The 21,466-nt window shown below is 39.9% G+C and overlaps 1 protein-coding gene across 1 annotated transcript in view; it reads right to left on the bottom strand.

Annotated features, from left to right (window-relative positions):
• Window positions 1-21,466, bottom strand: part of LOC128745544 (mucin-19-like) — a 59,971-nt gene that overhangs the window by 11,549 nt on the left and 26,956 nt on the right. Inside the window, exon 2 of the mRNA XM_053842619.1 lies at window positions 3,318-3,323. Within this exon, the coding sequence (XP_053698594.1) occupies window positions 3,318-3,323 (6 nt within the window). The remainder of the gene's footprint in view (window positions 1-3,317; window positions 3,324-21,466) is intronic.

Below are 21,466 nucleotides of genomic sequence, written 5' to 3'. Positions count from 1 at the left end.
TGCAAGAAGAACGGACAGCATAGCGGCTCAATGCACGACCAAAACAAAGCTAGCTCAGGCGTCTCTTGCTAAGCGTTTAGTCACTAGCTTTTTGGCAGTGGACTTAGTCGAGTTACTCGACAAAATCGGCTCGCGAGTGACTTACATAATACCAAAAGTCGACTTGTCGAGCAAAGTGACACTCGACGTGACTTACAGAATACAGCTTTTTTAGAAAAAAAGTGACAAAGCCTTCTCGTCCCAACAAGTCGAAGATTCTTTACGACAATCAGTTTTATATTAATTTGATATCTGTGCTTGGGAAGTACACAAGAAAGAGTGATAAAGTCCTCTCCTCCTAACAACATTTCTTAGGACCGCTATAAACTTAGACCAATTCGATGTCTGGGTTGGAAAAGTACGCCAGAAAAAGTGATATCACCTCATCCCTACAAGATTTCTTAGGACCGCGATGAACCTAGGTCAATTTGATGTCCTGAGAGTGAACAGTTATAAAAGCGACCAACCCTATCCTCCGCCCGATTTTATCCACGTACTGCAAGAATTTATTTAAAACTGATGTCTTATATGAAAAAGGGGTTTACGGAACATTCATTCATTTGGTGTGATGCAGCAATTTTCAAACTAAGAAAGAAATAGCGACTGTCTGCCCGTCGTACATCTTGCGAAAGTCGGTAGGCTACGGTGGGCCGTACACGTCGTAAGGATGTCGGACGACAGTGCGACGAAAACAGTTCTCTTTAAGTTCTCTCCCCACTGGCACCAGAAACAGGGCCCTATAAAAAATGTTTGCTTGTTCGAGGGACACTCCTGTTGTAAGTTAATATTTGGGAATGTCGAGCATATATGGTGCTAATGTTCAAGTAAAATGTGCGTGACGATAATTTTCGTTGATCTTTCTGGAAAAGGGATGTTTCAAGATAAATACTGGTCCTAAAGTAATTATCTGTGGGCAGTAAAGCGAAATTTTCGTGTTAACTAAGACACGTGGTTAGAGTGGAAGGATGGGATTATCGGCCCGATCAACAAAAAGGGCGACCAGTTGGACTCTGAGAACTATCGACCGACCACCGCTCTCAATGCAGCCTACAATGTGCTGTCTCAAATCATTTTCCGTCGACTATCACCAATTGCGAACAGATTTGTAGGAACTTATCAAGCCAGCTTCGTCGCAGGTCGGTCTACAGTGGATCAAATATTTACACTGTTTAGATCCTACAAAAGGGCCGTAAATACAGAGTTCCCAAGCACCATTTGTTCGTTGACTTTAAAGCCGCATATGATATCATCGACCGGAAAGAGCTATAGAAAATCATGGACCAGAACAGCTTCCCCAGAAAGCTCATCAAGCAGATTCAATCTACGATGGATGGTACAAAGAGCGGTGTTCGGATCAAGTTCATTCGAATTAGGGCTTCACAGAGGGCGAATATTCAGGTATTCTCTGAAATAAACAATTGGGCAGGAAGTTTCAACAATTCCCTACAAATTGGTATGCAAACTAATTGCAGATACTAGCAGATGGCTAAGATATTCGGATTTTCCATCAGACGGTTTTTAACCTAAAATCAGTTTACATATCTTATTAATTAATACAGATAAAGCAAAACAGTCTTCAGCAAAACTCTGCCTCTTTTATGTACAAAATGTTTTCTAAAACATCACACTGAGCTATCTGTTGAAATAAACATGTTACAAGAAGAAATATGATTTGAGGGGTCGTTTATAAACAAAGGTCTATTGCAGAGAATGGGTAAAGAGTAAAAGTTTGATGCATTCACGAAAAATATTTGAAATTGGTTTATCTTTCATATTTTGAAACCAAAACGGTGAAAAAAAATTTACTCGAAAAGTTATTACTTAAATTGTTATTAAGGTAACATCTAAATATTGGACGACCCCTCAAAAGATGCTTCACTTTTTCATTCAAAAAGTTGCCGAAGACCACATTGAGCTGAGACATGCCGTTAAACCGCAAATATTTTTGTTCCGGTATTTTAATTTCCGACCCATAGTGTCTATTCTGGTCATAGTCTAGTTAACTGGAGAAACCTTGTTCAACAGGCTTTGTCTTAGGACGGCAAGCTACTTAAGTAAAGTAAGTAAAACATACGGTTACTTCATGATGTTTTGGCCAGATCTAACTTCCAGTCACTGCAGGAAAATGGTTTAAGAATGGTACCGTGGACCCCTGGTCGTCTGGCCGGTTTTAATCAGTTTTTAATTTTTTAATTTGCTCTCCGCTAGTTTGCACGACGAACCGATTAAAAATGGGTTAAATATCATAATCAACATGGCATTATTTGCATACAAAGACAATTTCCATTGTTAGCTCAGTGTCGTACCACGAGGCCAACTTAGAGGCCTATTGAATGACACTGCCCGGTAATTTTTTTTTGTCAGCTATCAGCGGGATGCATTAAGCTTGAGGATCAAACAGAAGGTTGTGTCAACGCATCCATCAGCGTCAATTGGAGAATAAACCCATGGAAAAGCTGTCAGAATAACGCTGACGGACGCGTTGACGCAGCATTCTGTTTGGTCCTTTAATGGCAAACTGGTTATGGGGGGCTGGTACCGAATGGCCGAATCGCAAAAGGCCGAGTCACGAATGGCCGAAGTCCAAATGGCCGAATTCCAGAAACAGTCACAGAAGGCCGAATCGCAAAAGGCCGAATCAAGAATTGCCGAATCACGAAAGACCGAATCACGAATGGCCGAATCACTAAAGGCCGAATTTTCCTGGAATGCCTGCATTAAAAAAATTTTTATTGCTCATTTTGTGAGACCTTACAAATTTTCAATAAATTTTTTCATCTATTACTCGCCACGAATTTGAAACCCCCCTGAAAAAACCTTTAAAATATTTCCCTTTATTGCCTTCTGTTCCGCTCACAGCTCTGTAATGAGGCAAAGGAAAAAAACAAAGACGGCTCTGGATACATCTCTTCTTTTGGCTAAGGTTTCGATGTTCAGCAACTTACAGCGGTCCTCATAGCGAGGAAGGTTACGAGAATCATTCCAGGGCAAAAATCTCAGCGCATGTCTAATGAACCTTCGTTGCACTGCTTCAATTCTGGCTGACCAATTACTTGTATACGGGCTCCACACCACAGAAGCTGTGTCCAAAATGGAACGTACAAGCGAGAAGTAAAGAGCGCGCAGACAATATGGGTCACGGAAATCATTGGCCACACGCATGATAAAACCCAAGTTGCGATTTGCTTTAGCAATGATGTTCGAGTAATGGTTGTGGAAGGTCAGTTTAGCATCTAGTTCAACTCCTAGGTCTTTAACAACACTAACGCGTTCCAGACTAGCCCCTTCGATTTGGTAGGTATACACAATCGGGGTTTTGCTGCGAGTGAAGCTGATAATTGCACATTTAGAAACACTGATGATGAGGTTGTTTAAACGGCACCAATCTGTAAACTTGTCGATAAGATCTTGCAGTTGTTTGCACTTCCACTGACCGCACAGCGATGAATATTTTAAGATCGTCAGCGTATAATAACTTGCGGCCAGGCAGTATAACAAAACAGACGTCGTTAAAAAAATATAAGGAATAGTAACGGTCCTAAGTTACTTCCCTGTGGAACTCCAGATTGATTGCAGAAACTGTACGATTCAACGGAGCCTAATTTCACTGAAAGCTGACGATTTGTAAGATACGTTTGAAGCCAGCACACGAAGCCTTCAGATGCGCCTAAACGTCTTAGTTTGCGAAGCAGTATTTGGTGGTCAATGCGGTCAAAAGCAGCTTTAAGGTCTATATATACTGTGTCTACCTGAGCTGCATCTTCCATCTGACGTAGGCAAAATGAACAGAACGGCAGTAGATTCGTGTTAATTGAGCGTTTGGGAAAAAAACCATGTTGCTCTATGGAAATGTAAGACTTCACTTTACAGAACAGCAGTTTCCCCACGAGGATCTCCAAAAGCTTCGAACCGGCACAAAGCGAAGTAATACCACGGTAGTTTGTTACGTCACGCTTATCTCCCTTTTTGTAAATAGGAAAGATGTAGGACCTTTTCCAAGGCTCTGGAAACTTGCGCTGCTCGAGCGACATGTTGCATAGCTTTTGCAATGGCTTACATAATGCTTCAGCACATTTTTTGAGTACAACAGATGGGATTCCATCAGGACCCACGCTAAAGCTGGTTTTCAACTTCAGAAGTCCCGCTTCAATGTCCACTGTCGAGAAATGAGGAAGCCCAAAGTCTAAAATATCTTCAGGAACAACACGTATCGCTTCGTCAATTTGTGAAGATGAAGCCGCTGTTGAACTAAATACACTAGACAAGTGTCTAGCAAACATGTTGCAGGTAGTTTGAATATTATCAGACACTAAGTCTCCGAAAAACATACCGGAAGGAAGGCCATTTTGTTTACGTTTATCATTAACGAAGGACCAAAATCGTTTTGGGTTTCTTCTCAAGTCATCCTGTGTACGCTTTACGAAGCATGAATATAGGTGTCGGTTATAACCCCTATACTCATTGCTTATCTGGTTGAAAGCACGTTTTGTCACAGGATTACGCCTATTAGTGTACCTTCTCAAGGCAGCAGCCCTCTGGCGCTTTAAAAATCGTAGCCTCGGATTGGACCATGGTGGTCTCCTGCGCGGCCGGGGAGCAGGTACATGCGAACAAAAACAACTTTTCAGCTTTTCAATCCGGGACATGGGACATTTCTTCTTACTATGCAGTGTTAGTAACTTTTAGTTCTTCCACTAAAAAACCATTGTAAAATGCTAAATATGGTATCCGACTAAATCTCCTCTATTAATTTTTTTCTTGACAGATACTTGTTTCGTCCACGACTTGCAGGCTTCATCGGTGTCTGTTTTCCAATGCTTTTTTCAAACCTGTTAGATTGTTTTCGGTGATATTAATCTTATATGATACTTAAAAAAAGTTTTATCACTTGTATTGTTGTTAGCTTTACTATAAGCTAACCTTCATATTTATAACTAAAACGAAAGTTTGACACAAATTAGCTTTCCACCTAAAACATATGTGACAAACTCGATATGTATTAAATGTAGTTACAGGGACTAAGTATATAGCAACAGCTTTAACCATGTGCAAATGCTAGATTGATGTTATGTCACATATACTCGTAACTAGGATCACTGCGGATCATCAAAACAAACCGGAAAAATTAACTTTCATTGAAAATTATTTACATCTCTTTCCTTTCACAAAAACAGGAAAAGACGCCGCAGCATTTTTTATAGATAAACAATTTTCAATCAACATTCCTCGAGAATAAAATCCATCAGATGGTAGGTATGCCAAATTTGTACGTCTTCAATAGCGGCAGGATGTCTTTCAAACGTTGAGAATTAAAATAATCACGAAGCGTTCCTGGAGGAAGTCTTAAAAAGTTCAATCAACTGATGGAAAACAGCAGATTTCCTTTTTGCTTTAAATACGCAGCAATAAACTTCACATCGGTTGTAGCTTACGGTAAGGTGGAGCAAACAGCGCCAGTAGGAACCATGGAATTCGGGAAATTTTCTTTTCTGTGAAAAGCATTTTTCCTGATTTCATGCGACAAACAGTTTCTCAACTTTAGTTGTTTCACTTAAAACGACTATGCAGATGTTAAAAATAAAAAAAATAAAAAAATAATAATAAGAAGAAGAAGAAAACTTATCCAATTTAATTCTACTATGTGTATTTTATTCAATGACAGATACGTATTTCGCCTACGACTTGCAGGCTTCCTCAGTGTCTGTTTTCGAGCTGAGGAAGCCTGCAAGTCGTAGGCGAAATACGTATCTGTCATTGAATAAAATACACATAGTAGAATTAAATTGGATAAGTTTTCTTATTTTTTATTTTTAGGTTTCGTATTCTACTAAGACGCTCCAAAAACTTCAGTCTATGCAGATGTTGCCAGATGTGAAAATTGAAGTGCATACTCAAATTTGGGACCCATCTTTTTCTCCGAATACATTTTTCAGTCCAATCTTCTGTGTTATACAAATAGTAATTGAAGTACGTGCCTTAAGGCCCGCGCAGAATTGGTACTTTATCCCTTTAAGTTCGAGCCCACACAATTGGGTAGGTGTAGACATGACTACTTTTAAATTTTTTTCCTTTCCTCTTTAAGCGTCGTACTTTTACATATATGGCACCAATCTCTTGTATAAACATCGTAACTCGTAGAAAAAATAGAAAATAACTGAAAAGAAGTTTTCTTTTGTGCTTGAATTAATTATTGTCCAGTTTTCAAAATCTTGTGAAAACGGCAAAAAGTTTTATCTGTCGTATTTTCTTATTGGATCCGTATTTCGAAATTGCTTGGATAAAAAATTATTGCTAATAAGTATTTCTAATTGATATAATAAAAAATGTGGGGGAAATAACTTTTACAAACTTACTTATGCACATTGTTTCTCATACCTACACAATTGTGAAGGTTCGGCCCTATTGTATACCCACTTTAATCTTTACGTTACCGCCGGGACTTCAAAAATTAGTGTACTTGCCATTACACTTTTGGCTCTATCTTTACTATTTTTAAACGATTTTTATACAACTTGCCTTCAAAGAACCGCCTTAGATTGACCTTCAATGAAAAAATATATTAGCAAATTTGGGATCCATTATACTGGAGATATTCTAGATCGCAGTGGTTTTTTTTTCACTAAGTAACAGATAAAATAAAACAAAATCTGCTGCTACCATCTCATTTTGGGTCAGTAAGAATGAATACTTTATACTGTAGAGCACTCGTTCATGCTCCACACTACGGAATTTCCGTTTATAGTAGGGTAAGGTGGTGCAGAATGCACCGCTTAAGCAAAACATCATTTTGCAGAGCAACGGCGTGTTTGTTCCTCGTTTTTCAACCTCTAGAAAACTTTGGGATCTTTTTTACACTTACTCCTGGTAAAAATTCCTAACAAAAACAAGTATTTTTTGTTATTTTTGACGATTTTTGGCAAGAGTCAAAATCATTATGTGAGGCAGAACGCCAAAGCCCGTGGACAAAACGCACCAAGTTTGCCCAGCTAGGCGTTAAACGCAACCAAAAAATTTACCATTCAATCACGTGTTGTTTACTCCTAACTTCGCTGTTGTAACTCCTAAAACTAGGCTGCCGCAATGGCGGAAGCGTTCGTTGTAGCGTTTGTTACATACGCTTGTTTGCTGGGATACAATGGGTTCATATCTCAACATAATTGGCAATAAAATTTAATCATCTACTTTTCTCCAACTGATGTGTGATGAAATATTGTAAGTTAAACAATGTACAATTAGGTTTAAGGCAAATTCTAAGTCCTATACAATACATAATATTGCTACATTATTAATAAATAATCCGAAACAAAAGATGTACTCCAAATTAAGAATATTTTATAACTGTTCGATCCCGCTGTGATGCATTCTACCCCTGTTTTGTATTTTGAAGTTTTTTGCAATATATGTGAAAAATATGCATAGTTAATGCCGTTTTTGTGATGAATCATCGAGTATGACAGTATATCAATTAGATAGACTGTATTTATTATGAAATTTGCATACCGACTCGTGGTAAAAACTTAAGAGAAAACCGTGATTTCTTACATGTGGAATGAGAGCGCGGATAATTGCTTGATTTTATTGGATGTGGCTATGTTTGATGCTTTTACATTCTACACAATTATGAATTACACCAAAAGGTGTTTTACACCAAAATAAAATGCGCATTCATAATTTTACCAAATAGTTTTCGCGTTTTTAAGCAATTAATAGCATAGGCCATTCTACCCCCCCGGTGCGTTCTGGACAGTCTTATCCTACTACTGAAACCTAACACTGGTCATTTATAAATTGGAAAATAATAAAGAAGTGTGGCAAATGGTGTATTCAACTACGGGATTTTCTAAGACAAATTCTTGGATCAACATTTGGATGTTTTTTGTGCCAATCTGGACATTCCCGTATCTGTTGTATTAGGGTTAGTAAAAACTTAACTTGCAAAAAGTTGCGTGTATTTCCATAGCTACGTAGCGACCGTTCCGCTGCTTCCGAAACTGAAGTCTATGAGCCTCGAAGCGATGATCTCGCTTTGGACTAAACGGAGTCAACTCTATTTAATTCTGCGGACTTCTTTACACAAAGTAATTAGGTTTTTATGTTTTGTTTTCTCAAAGCCTGGCTTGGTATAGTCCAAAAAGGGGAAAAAAGTTAAAAATAGGGGAGAATGAGCAAAATGGGGCACTTCCCGATGACAAACAGGAAAGCGGTGGGTACCACCACCACCACACCACGGTGGGAAAATTTTACATAAGATCACCTACATTTTATCACTGGCTGCCAGTGCACAGCACTGGCAAGAGCGCTAGGTCATTGTCAAGATTTAGGAGGAGGAGCTACTACCGCAGGAGTGGACGGAAGGCATCGTGTGTCCGATCTACAAAAAGGGTGACAAGTTGGATTGTTGTAATTACCGCGCAATCACACTGTTGACCGCCGCCTCCAAGGTACTCTCCCAACTTTTATGTCGTCGATTATCACCATTTGCAAAGGAGTTCGTGGGGCAATATCAAGCGGGATTCATGGGTCAGATTCTCGCGTTTCGGCAAGTGTTGCAGAAATGTCGCGAATACAACGTACCCATGCATCATTTATTCATCGACTTCAAATCGGTGTTTGACACGATCGATCGAGATCAGCTATGGCAGATTATGCATTACTACGGATATCCGGATAAACTAACGCGATTGGTCAAGGCGACGATGGATCGAGTAGTGTGTGTTGTTCGAGTATCAGGGGCAGTCTCGAGTCTCTTTGAATCTCGAAGAGGGTTACGGCTAGGTGATGGGCTTTCATGTTTGCTGTTCAACATCGCTTTGGAGGGTGTGATAAGAAGAGCGGGGATATATACGAGTGGCACGATATTCACGAAGTCCGTCCAGCTTCTTGGCTTCGCTTACGACGTTGACATCATTACACGTGCCTTTGAAAGGATGGCGGAAACGTACATCGGACTGAAAGCTGAAGCCAAACGGATTGGACTTGTCATTAATGTATCGAAAACAAAATACATGAAAGGAAGAGGTTCTAGAGAAGTGAATGCTGACTTCCCTCCCCGGATTCATTTAGACGGTGATGAAATCGAGGTGGTAGAAGAGTTCGTGTACCTGGGCTCACTGGTTACCGCAGACAACGACACCAGCAGAGAAATACAAAGACGCATTATGGCAGGAAACCGTGCTTACTTTGGACTCCGTAGGACGCTGCGATCGAACAAAATTCGTCACCGCATGGTTAACAATCTACAAGACGCTGATTAGACCGGTAGTCCTTTACGGCCATGAGACATGGAGTATGCTCGTGGAGGACCAACGCGCCCTTAGTGTTTTCGAACGGAAGGTGTTGCGCACCATCTATGGCGGAGTGCAGATGGAAGACGGAACGTGGAGGAGGCGAACGAACCATGAATTGCATCAGCTGCTTAGGGAACCACCCATCGCTCACACCGCAAAAATTGGTCGCCTGCGATGGACTGGGCATGTCGTGAGGATGTCGGACGACAGCCCGCTTAAAAAAGCTCTTACGATCCGACTGGAACGAGACGGCGGGGCGCGCAGCGAGCAAGATGGATCGATCAAGTGGAAGGCGACCTGCGGACCCCACGTAGATTACGTGGCTGGCGAATTGCGGCCATGGACCGAGTGGAATGGAAACGACTTCTTCGTACAGCAGAGGAAACCACGGCCTGGAGCTGATTAAGTGTAAGTGTGACATTTTATCAGCTTGTAGGCCATATCCTAATTGCGTCCGTTTTTTCGGCTCGTTTTTGCCCGTAGTGCAATGGTATAGGATAAGGCCGAACCTACACAATTGTGTACGTTGCTAAATTTAGCAAATAATTATTGCAATGTGTAGAACACATTGGTTTTGTTATCTCGAGAGATAAATAAAAAATTATGGTGATCCAAAAACCCAAAAGCAATTGTAACTAAAATCCTCCGTGCTTAAAGGGTTATGATAGCGGTTGCGTAGATTTGACAGATTATCTGTCAAATTGTATGGGTGGACTGTCAGATTTACGCAAACGCAACCGCAAAGTATCAATTCTGGGCGGGCCTTTAGAAACATTGTTCGATGTAGAATTCACAGGAACTTAAACAATTGGTAGGTCTCCAACTTACGCATATACAAAAGTCTTCACATCTTGCCTCTCCGGGACTATGACGTATACACTGAATTCCTAGCTACGACACAAATTTAAAACCCCATTAGCAGGTAGGTACCCGATCAGGAGGGCATAACAAGATAACATCAAATTTATAACACATTCTGATATTTATAACACATTGTGTTACAAATCGGAAATAAACTGATCAGGAAGTGAAAGTAAAAGTTTCAAGTTTGTAACAGATTCTGATAGTTATAACTCATTGAGTTATATAGGAGAATTAGGGCTTTGGCCACTACTAAAAATGTTACATATCATCACTGGTGTGCCCGGGACACACAATAGGGAACGTGCCATACCTTTTCTATAAAATTTAACGCAAATTTTATGTTTAATTTCAAATCTGATTTCAAGCCAAATTTTACATGCAATACCAGCCTAACTTCAAATAAAATTTCAAGTACTATTTCAAGTCAAATTTCATGTTTATTTTGAATTCAATTTGAATTCTAAATTTAATTTGAATTTAATGTCCAATTTCAAGTTTAAATTTTGGTCCAATATCAAATCCAATACCATGTCCATTTGACATGCAATTTCAAATGAAATTCAAAGTAAAATTTGGTGTCTAATTTCAAGTCCAATTAAGTTGTTCAGTTTTCAGTGTTCAGTTTCAGTGCATCAGAACGAAATAACGATTACATGTAGCGAATTCTTATATCTATCAATTTTGCATTAAGAAAATTTTGTCGTCAATTCTAGACTTTTTTTGTTTGTTTGGATAACAATTTTTTTAAGCATCCGACAACAGCAAGTGTGTAAAATGAAAACATACACTATTGCAGTTAGAAATATATTCGATGCAAAATGCCGCTCCTGTTAAGTCAACTTTTATGTATTTTCTGCACTTTATTAGGTTCTAACAACGAATTGAAACGAACAACGAATTAGGATTAAAAAGAAAATCTCTCAAACTTTTATTTTGTTGGTAGATGCTTGGAACCAAACGTAATCGAGCAAACACATTATGAAAAAAATAATTAACGATAAAATAAAATGTTTTAGTTTTTTTCTCGGAATACGTCTTGTTTACAAAATTTAAAAGCAACAAGTGTTTTCTCCAATCCTTTACTAACAAAACCTCGTATAATTGAGAAATATTTTCTTCCACGCATCATTAAAATAATTAGGTTCATAATTGTTTTTAATCTTAACTGTGGTTGGTTCCTACCAAAATCAGCAGTAACATTTATAGAATCAAAACCTGAAATATAAAAATTCATTTAAAAACAAAGTTTGAATGGCCAGGTTCACTTCAATTTATTTTCTGGTACATTTGAAAGCACTTCGAGCAACACGGTCAGAACGGTGCAACACTGATAAAACGGATTCGATTTCTTTTTTTGATCACAGTCTCGTACCAATAGAGATCTATTTATAGACAGCTCGAACAGCAAAAACTGACAACTGACAGAATAAGCTATCGGTCAAATCATATGAGCATTTAAACTACCTACATTCAAGAGTACTTCTGGTACGGTGGTTAAGACGATGTCATCGTGTGCGGTATGTCGTGAGTTCAATTCCGACTGAAAGGGTGCGGTTTTTGAAATTGAAAGAATGTGTGAAAATCTTTTTTTGTTGCTATTTGTAAATGTTCCCGATAAATAGTTGTACTATTTTTGACAATAGGTCGGGAAAATGTCGATATAGCAGACAGAGGTAAAGAAGTTTTTATTTTATCAAAATTATAACACAATTTGTTAGGAATATGGTAACAAATTTTGATATAATTTTGTTCGAAACATAACAAACTTTGTTATATTTTTGCTATCACTGCTAAGCAGTTTTGTTAGAATTTGAGTTATTTTAACCACTTGCAGTAGCTAAATTATAACAGCCGTTGTTAGTAAAAAATCGGTCGAAAAATAACAGGAACAGTTTTATTTTTTTTTTTTTTTTTTTTTTTTAATTAACCCTCCGCTCACCCCCACACCAAAAAGCTCACACAGAGAGCCCCCTGGTAATGGACACATTCAATTTAAAATAATAGAGTATAAAATAATAATAAGTGAGAGAAAGGAGTAGATTTTAATTACAACTAATTCTAATAATCAATGAGCACCCAGTGGAATTAAATTTCCTTTTAAGGGGCTCTAAATTACAGAAAACAACTAAGCTACTGGTTCAACAAAAAACAAAAATTGATATCCGGCAATCTTAATGTTAATTCTATTCTACGTGGGTTAGGTTGATGCGCTTAAATTATATAATTACTTATGTTTAACTTGAATAATTGCTTTAATTTGTATTTGAAAAGATCGATGTTGGTGATCTGTTTGATTTCATCAGGTAGAGTGTTATAAATTGAAGGGCCAAAAAACGAAATGCACGTCTGGCCAAGATTCGTGGTTGCTCTATTACGCTGTATAAAGTTTGCTCGTCGGGTATTTTGAAGTCTGTTGCCAACATTTAGAGACATATTATGATGGTAGTTTGATTGGTGAAGGACCTTGTGGATATGAATAACCGTCTGCATATCACGTAACGCTAGGACAGGTAAGATGGTATGGTTATCATTCGAGTACAGTTGAATAGTTGAGTAAAGCATCGGCAGTTGAAATATGGTTTTCAAACATCTGTTTTGCACGACTTGTATTTTTTTAAGTTGTGATTTGCTGGCGTGACCCCATGCTAATGCTAGGTATTGGATTTGGGAATGAATGCAACCGTAGTAAAACAATAACAGTGTTTTTCTTGGAACGAAGTAACTCACTTTCCTCATGGCTCCGGATAAAGTTGAGATTTTCTGCTGTAGATGTTTGATTTGCCGATCCCAAGATAACGTTGAGTCAAGGTAAATTCCCAGATATTTAAAGTCATCAACTTTTTCTATCAGTTTCATTGACACAGAGGCTTAAGTGATTAGTTATTTTTTTCCTAGGTGAGTGGAATACCATATATTTTGTTTTTGTCAGGTTAAGTGAAAGTAAATTTGCATCAAAGTAGTGTGACAGAACTTGCAGATCATCTTTCATTGACGATAATAGACTGCCAATGTCAGCACAGGGTAATACACTGCCAATGTCAGCACAGGTCAGTTATAATTTTGTTATGCCCTCCTGATCGGGTACTCTTTCTGATTTCTGGTTGAAAAGATCAAACTGAGTCATTGCACAACTATTAATATTAGAGTAAGGAGGGGTAAAAGTACGATGCGGGTAAAAGTGCGATTCAATGATTTATCAGTGCGGATTCCGAGTAAATTGACTACATTGGCATGGATGGGTGAGTACTTTGACAGCTTAAATCCATCATAAACATTTGTTGTTTACGAATCATAGTTGCTGAGTTATGGGTAAAAGTTATTTTAGAACGGTTTTGATGTAATATTTCGTTGTACGGCAAATACGATATCAACAGGAGGATATTACTTATTCACAAATTGTAGCAGCGTTTTACATCACTCAGATATATCTCTTGAAATTGCGGTGAGAAGAATTTACAAAATATATGTTGCTTTTCCATAATTTAATCAAACCCCGTCAAGCGCCTAGCGGGGCAAAAGTTCGATTTATTGACGGGGTAAAAGTTCGATTCATGGATCGAGAATCTAACTCATTTTACTGACGGGACGACGACACTATGCAAGTCCTTGCGACTTGTAAGGTACTGCGGGCGACGCTGTTCGTCCGTCAGCGTTATAACCGCGATTCTCAACGGGGTTGTTCGGGGAAAGGAGTTCTAGTTCTATCACGCAGTGAAAAAATTCATTTGTTTCAAACGAAATTTTTATAACAACCTAAAAATATTTTTGTTTCGAAACGAAATTCTATTTGAATCAAGAAAATAACAGTTTCGCTTTTCCATAATTTAATCAAACCCCGTCAAGCGCCTAGCGGAGTAAAGGTGCGATTCACGGACAGGGCAAAAATGTATAGCTTATATACAGCTTTTGGCACTATATTACAGATACTAGAAATGGAAGATCTGCAGAAAACTGTGTTCTACAGATGTTGGTCGAAGGAAAACAATGTTTTTCCGCTGATGAAACATAAAACAAACGTTTGGGAAAATTTCGATCTGTCGGAGGCTGCAATACACCAGCGAAAAATAGGAAAGGTGTAAATTGAGAATATTCCTTACCGAAACATACTGCAGATTGACGATAATATGGTTTTGTTAGCTACTGCTGTGCTAATTTCATGGATTCGAGCTTCGCACTTTTGCCCCGCGGTAATCGAACTTTTACCCCGCTAGTGGGGTAAAAGTGCGAATCGGCACTTGTTCAGAAGAATGTAGAATTTATTTTCAATAACACTATTATTCCAGATGATTTATAGTTGAATGTAAAGACATTGAGTTGCTGCATCACTGTAAAATATATTTTGTTGTTGTTCTTCTTTATATCTCGCGAAAATTGATGACAACTTCAAACATCGCACTTATGCCCCGCCCTACTCTATATGTATGCACAAAGGCATACACAACAGATTGCCATAATCCGTTGTCTCTTAAAAAGTGCTTATCCCATTACATTCAAGCTACCGTACCACTGTACCTACCTGCAACCAAGTGTTAAGAAAAACGCCCCGGCCAAACCGGTAGTGATGAACGTCCAGGCACATCGCATGGGCGGCGGGTGCTGGCGCATAGGCAATCCGTAATAAGTAGCAAAACAAGTAACCCCGCGCACGCGAAACCTCCGCTTTACTTCTATCATACGTTAAAGCTTACCAACGCAGCCTGATCATGTCTGTGGATAGAATTCTGCCTACATAATCCACTCAGCCATATCAGCCAAAGCTCTCTGCTTAAGGCGGCACTCATCCCGGAGGTTGTCCATCATCGGCGACGGCGACGGCAGGGGATCGGGATCCCATCCGCGGGCTAGTCACAGCATTATCTAACGACTGTCATTTGGCGGCAATGAGCTTCGATTACTACTAGGGCTGTCTAACCGGTAGTACCGGTAATACCGAAACCGGTAATACCGGACAATTTTTGGATACCGGAATACCGGTTTTGGAAAGGCAAAAAACCGGTATTTCCGGTATTTTCTAATCTGAACTACATTTGACAAAAGATTATAAAACTCTTTGAAAAACAACTTGGTGTTAATGCAGACGAGATTCTTCCACTACTAACAATGAAGAAAGTGAAATGGTGGGTCAAATAATTATAGCTCTTGAACCCGTCTAAGGCACATGAGAGCATCTTTGCTGTAAAAATGTTTCATTGTATGAGCCAGACGTCGCTTTTCAATTCGTTTTGGAACAACTTGATATTTAAAAGCCACAAAATTATTCGAAGCTCTCAAATAACGAATTAAGGAAACAAGATCCGGGCCGGGCCCAGAAACATCACTTACAATAGTAAATTGTTATTCAACCATGAAGTAATGAAGCTTCAGTTGCAACCGAAGCAGTGCCGCTTCGTTTCAAAATTGGCTTCAATCAGCGTCATTGAAACGAGTTTTACTTCATCATGACGACCGGTTTTAAAGTTTCATTTGTATTTCTCTATCAAATATTCCGAAGAAGGCCAGCAACTTTGAATTGATTTTGAGTAACATTTCCTACCATTTAACGCATATTATGAATAACCCGAATCAGCCCAGAATTACCCCCATAATCAGGCAAATTTTCAACTTTGAAATGCTATTGTATCAAGGTACAGAGCCAACGTTGCCAACCTTCCAGATTTGTCTGGATTTTCCAGACTTTTTGATGCCCAATCAGACAAAAAAAGACGTTTTCCAAACATTGTCTTTCATTGGAGCAAATGGCAGCCAGACTTTTCCAGACACTTTTATTCTCGTTTTCCAGATTTTCGTAAAAACCGGTTGGTAACGCTGTACAGAGCTAAAATACTTAATGTGATATTTCTTGTCGAACTATATCTATTTGCCTTCAAAATGGTGTTACCAAATTATGGAAATAGCGATTTGTTTTCATTTTATAGCGAAAAGTATAAAATTTGTCAAGTGATGCCATATGGCATCATTGGGATGATTCGGGTTAACCTACTCAACATCGACAAATCGCGCCTGACTGACAATTGTTGGCATTTGACACAGTGACTAGCTTCAGCAGAAGTTTGTTGAAACGTTCTGTTCAACAAATGAAACAAGTCGCTTCATGTGTGAAGCGAAGGTGAGAGAAAGTCAGCTTAATTTATTTGTTTCGACAATGCCGGGCCCTGATCAGAATACGGGAATCTTTGCACTTGTTGAGCATTCTTGCCATCAAAGAATCTGCCAGGAAAGAATTTGGAATATTTTTCAAGTCTTTCGAGTGATACATTGATTAAACAAGGAGATGAAATCTGCATCCCACTATCTTCGAATAGTGGGTATGATAACAGAGAAGAGAAGATATCTGTGAAGGATTATGAAGACGATGACGCTATGCAAGAGTTCCGGTTTGGGGATGGAGGAAAAATTCGTGAAGAGACTGTAGAAGACCGGGGCATTAATTATGCTGTAAACTACAATAAAAGATATTTGTAAATAATTAAAAACGGGTTTCCCTACGTCAAATTTGGAGAAATGAAAGGAAGATTCCTGATGCGCTTAGAGTCGTTCGTCAGACATCGATGAAAGCGGAAGTTTTTTCAATTGTTCGAAGCGATGGTAATAAAATTCGTTCTAGTAAGAAAAATAAATCACTTAGAGTATTATATCTGCTTAAATTCTGCTTTGATAAGCAACAATTCTGAAGCTAAAGTTTGAAAATAAAAAAATTTACTAAAAAACATCGACATTTCTATTGATTTCGAATAATCTGCCAATACCGGTATTTTACCGGTATTACCGGTATTTTCTACGCCAATACCGAAATACCGGTTTTCACCAAAAGCGCCCAATACCGACAGCCCTAATTACTACTCGTACCACTCGTCGTACCGTACACACCCGACAGCCGAGCCCAAAGTGTTGCTCCTTCGCGTTCGGGTCTCGTGCCCGGTTCATAATAAGGTGTAAATTTATGCAAATTGAAATGTTTTAATCAATCTCTAATCTCGTGCTTATGTCTTCATCGTTTGATGTTTCGCTGCTAACGATGGTGGTAACAACAATACATAATACCTCATCTGGTCCTTCCACGGCGTTAATATATTGTCCATCCAATTGATGGAGGGTTTATTCGAATAGGAGCATGAAAGAAAAGCCAGTCATGGGCTTCCGTGAAGGTGTATCGATACAAAGCAACAAATGATCGGCTCCAGCCAAGACGAATGACATCGAATTAGGCTTATCGTGTTTCAGTTATTAGCCTTTCCGTAGAGGATAAATAAACTCCGGTGATAGGTTAATCAATTGACTACCGTTTGCGGTGGATTAACTGAACCCTAGCCACTGCCTGCGCCCACTCCAAACCGGACCAGCTAGCCATTGCATCGTCGTGGGTGGTCAAGTCAATGCTGGACGAAGTGAGTGGAAACCACCAGGCATGAACGCAACGGGGAGTATCGGATTTATTTTACTTGATGGACGGATTGAGCAGACTCCGAACCGGGCGGTGCACAGAGCAATGAGAAGTAGAAATCACTTGTTGTTGGAGAATGACACCTTTCGATGTGTGGCAGCTGTAAGTGATATGTTTCTTGCGTGACCTTCACTGTTATTTTCGTCTGGAGAATATATATTATTCGTTATCAGAGTCTAATATATCTCTTGGGATGTTGATATCTGTTATCGATTGGTTGAAGTTTTTGTGGGTGGTACCAATCCTCCTCTACGTAATCTATATCAAATGAGCTTTCGTATTATGTCTTTTCTGAAAGGGGTGGTTGAAATGAAGTCAGACTTCCTTCCACAGTTGCATGAAATCTCTGTTAATTTATCAACCCTTTGACAGCAGTTCGATTAAAACTCAGTGCTATTTGACCTCAGCCAGGTTAATTTATGAATTCGCTATAAGATCCGTTTTAAAAGTTGTACTTGCGAAGTGTAATAATTTCTTAAATACCCTTTGCTGCACCGCTCTGCGCTTCGTCGCTTAACCTTTAGTCACCTGAATCACGAAATCCGTTCCCTTTGCAGCGTTGGACACTAGACTAGAAGCACAAACGTCTCCTCACCGTTCGGCGCGTATTTTTCATCGAAACCTTCCCCGCAAAACAGGATAATGAGCCGACAGTTTCCCATTATTTATCCGGCTACCTCGAAGACAATTCCATCGACACTGCGGGCTGACCCCAAGGGGAACCGAATGGAGATTATAGTTATTAATTCCTCCCGATGCGATAGCCGGAGCAGTACCCGAATCGTCCCTGGCGCAAAGCGAAGCATCCATCTTTTTGCCGGTTTCACTCTCTTCCGGATGATGTGCTCGACATGCCGAGCGTGTCCTATCCGTTCCGTCCACTTCACGGCACTCACTGGAGGCCGGTCGGCCGGCGTCATACAAACGGGGTGTAATTGAGTGCATTCGTTCGTGAATTATCACTCGGGCTTCTAAAACTGAGTTTAAGTTCGTAATTCCATAGCCATCCCTGCTGCCGGTGGGGATCTGGCCGGACTGGGGATAAATTATTAAATCAGATTATTTATAATTGTATGATATTATTTATTAGCGTTGCTGATGGTTTGCCTCACTGCGAGGCAAGTGCAGTTTTTCACAGCCCAGCAGTCTCTGGTATTTGCGCAAGCAGCTGGAAAATTAGCATTTTTCAACTTTTGCACGATTGTGGCTGGATCGGTATTGTTCCGTTGTTGGAAATAGGTAAGCTTCAGTTTAAACTGGCATAATTCGGAGGGTTTTGTTACCGTCTTAACTAGTGTATGAACAGCATTATTTCTGTTAATATTCCAGTTGACTCGGAGAATCCAGATTTAAAGCCTCTCAAGGTAAGGTACTAAGTATTGTGAATGAATCGACGAACATTGCCAGCTCCGTCGGGTGTTGCAATCCATCATAAATACAGCAAGTAATTTGATTAATCGCATTACAGAACGCCCATTGCTGTATCGTACCATGGTCATGTTATAATCTTACATTGTAACTAAATCCATAACATTATAGGCTTGATTATGCAATCGAGGAAACTTTTTTCCTCGGTTCTCATACGGCTGTTAGACAACCGCACTGATATGATTTTCATGTTTCTCAATGGTGGTTCGATAGCTCTTTCGATGGCACTTTACGAGCTTATTTCATAAAACTATGCTTAATTTTAATCCATCCTGGAAGTTGGACTACGAGTTGCTCGACTCTAAGGAAAATGGAACGTCTTTGATAGGGACGGATAATCTATGGCATAATATTTCCGTCGCCGACCGGCTCCTTGCTGGTATCGTTTCGATCCATCGCTTATGGATACGCTTCAGCTTTGCGGAAGATAATCACCTAATTACGAGCGATATGAGCTACGTATTATGATATGTTAGAGTTGTTCACAAAGCTTTGCATTATTTCAGTGCGATGAATATTTGAAACTGTTGCCGAATAAGGGGAAGCAAAATCTCCTCATACATAGGAGGGAGAAGTCGACTGTCGAATGCATATTATTTACGTGAGCGAGTAATCCCTGTATGCGACCATACAATGATTAGGTATCGAGTTTTTACCGATAATGGTAATTGGGAAACAAGGGGTCAGTCCCGACGTAGTGGTTAGCATGCACGCCTCTCACGCCGAGGACCCGGGTTTTAATCCCAACGCCGCAGAAGTCACGAATGACCTAACCTTTTTTGGGGATGTGTTGAGACATTGATGTGGATCCGTGGCCTGACACACACCGAGCTGGAGCCTCTGAAACCACTGAAGTGTGCTCTAATAAGTACACCGTAGGATGAGACAGAAAGAGAGAGAGAGAGAGGTGTGGAATAAGAGTGGTGTGGTAGCATTTGGTGGTGAATAAGCGAATTTGATGTAGTACCTGTTGTTTAAACGTCATATCTAATATTTTTTCTAGCTTCTAATCAACATCTATAAGTTGTTATGTAAGTGTGGAATAAGAGTCGAATAGGCTTTGTGCAAACGTACCGATCGAGCATCCACATATATCAGATTCCAATTTTTTGGGGTCAGTCATTGCTAAGATCGGCAGAAGTCTCGTTAAATGGTGAATCACTCTTTTCAACTGCCTCACAGTGCGGGCAGCGCGTATGCAATCTCTTGGCATGGAATCATGTATTATGAGTCATAATTTATGACGCTTAATGTCCCGCTGTGGTCCTCTGAGACTCAATGTGGGGAAGTTACTTTGACTTCACTTATGTGTCCGTGTACCAAGGTTTAGCAGAACAAACGAATGAAGTCGTGTTTCTCCAGTGCCGCCCTGCAGATTGCATTCGCACCACTCCTCATAGTATGTCCGTTACATATTCACCTACGCTACCGAATCTCTGTTTTTATTGAGCAAATGGAGATCCAAATGTAACGGCAAAAAAGCAAAGCCATGAGTATAAACGTCCTGTTGAGAACTTGACCCTTCTTTATCGACAGACTTCGCAGCCGGCTAGTAGAGTACAGGACAATTACGGGGCTACTATAACGATCCTATGACTCTATAACAGCACCTCTCAGCCGAGATTCGAATATACGACGACTGGCTTGTTAGACCGGTATCGTACCTCGAAGCTAACTAGGCACCTGCGATGGCATCAAGTCCGAATTATGTATCGCAGGCAACGGTTGACAAAAACCTATAGTTTTTGTATTGTTTGCGCCGATACGGACCACGTTTCGCAGGCCTACGACAGAACGGATTTCACATTTGAATTGAACATTCCCAAGATCAGCAAAGGGGGGCTCTGTAGTCGTAAGGCTACCGAGTCTGCTTTGACAAGCGAATGGTCAAGGATTCGAATCTTAGTAGAATCAGGCCATTCGATGTCAAGTGATTTAGCATGGGTTTATTCTCAGGTCCCTCATTTACCTTTCCTTCATGCTGAATTCTATATTTACCCACTGAAGCCTCTTGACAATGCAAAAGTCCCTCCTGTAGTTAAGTCAGAGGAACGAAGGTCATACAGCAAACACCGATATCACAATAGATCAACTATACTGGTCGCAGTGATGAGTCCACAGAGGAAAGAAAAGACCAACAAAGACATTCATGGCCTTCCTGCGCTTTCAAGTCGCAAGTAGGAGCAAAAAAAAACCTATTGGAGGACTTAAGCCCTAGGATGCACATTCACGAGTATGGGGTAGGGAATTGCGTTGTCCAAAATTATGCCGAACGGGTATGGACCTAGCAGCAGTAAGAGACGCCGGATGGCCAGCGTTGCCATGTCGGTGTTGAGGTATAGTGCATCAGCATGGGCCCCGGCTTTGGATAGTAAGCGCAAACAGGCATGTCTGAACAAGGTGTTCA

The sequence above is a fragment of the Sabethes cyaneus genome, chromosome 1 (genome assembly GCF_943734655.1).
Source record: "Sabethes cyaneus chromosome 1, idSabCyanKW18_F2, whole genome shotgun sequence".
Lineage (NCBI taxonomy): Eukaryota > Metazoa > Arthropoda > Insecta > Diptera > Culicidae > Sabethes > Sabethes cyaneus.
The sequence above is the reverse complement of the archived record's forward strand: the minus strand, read 5'-3'. Positions and strand labels throughout refer to the sequence as shown.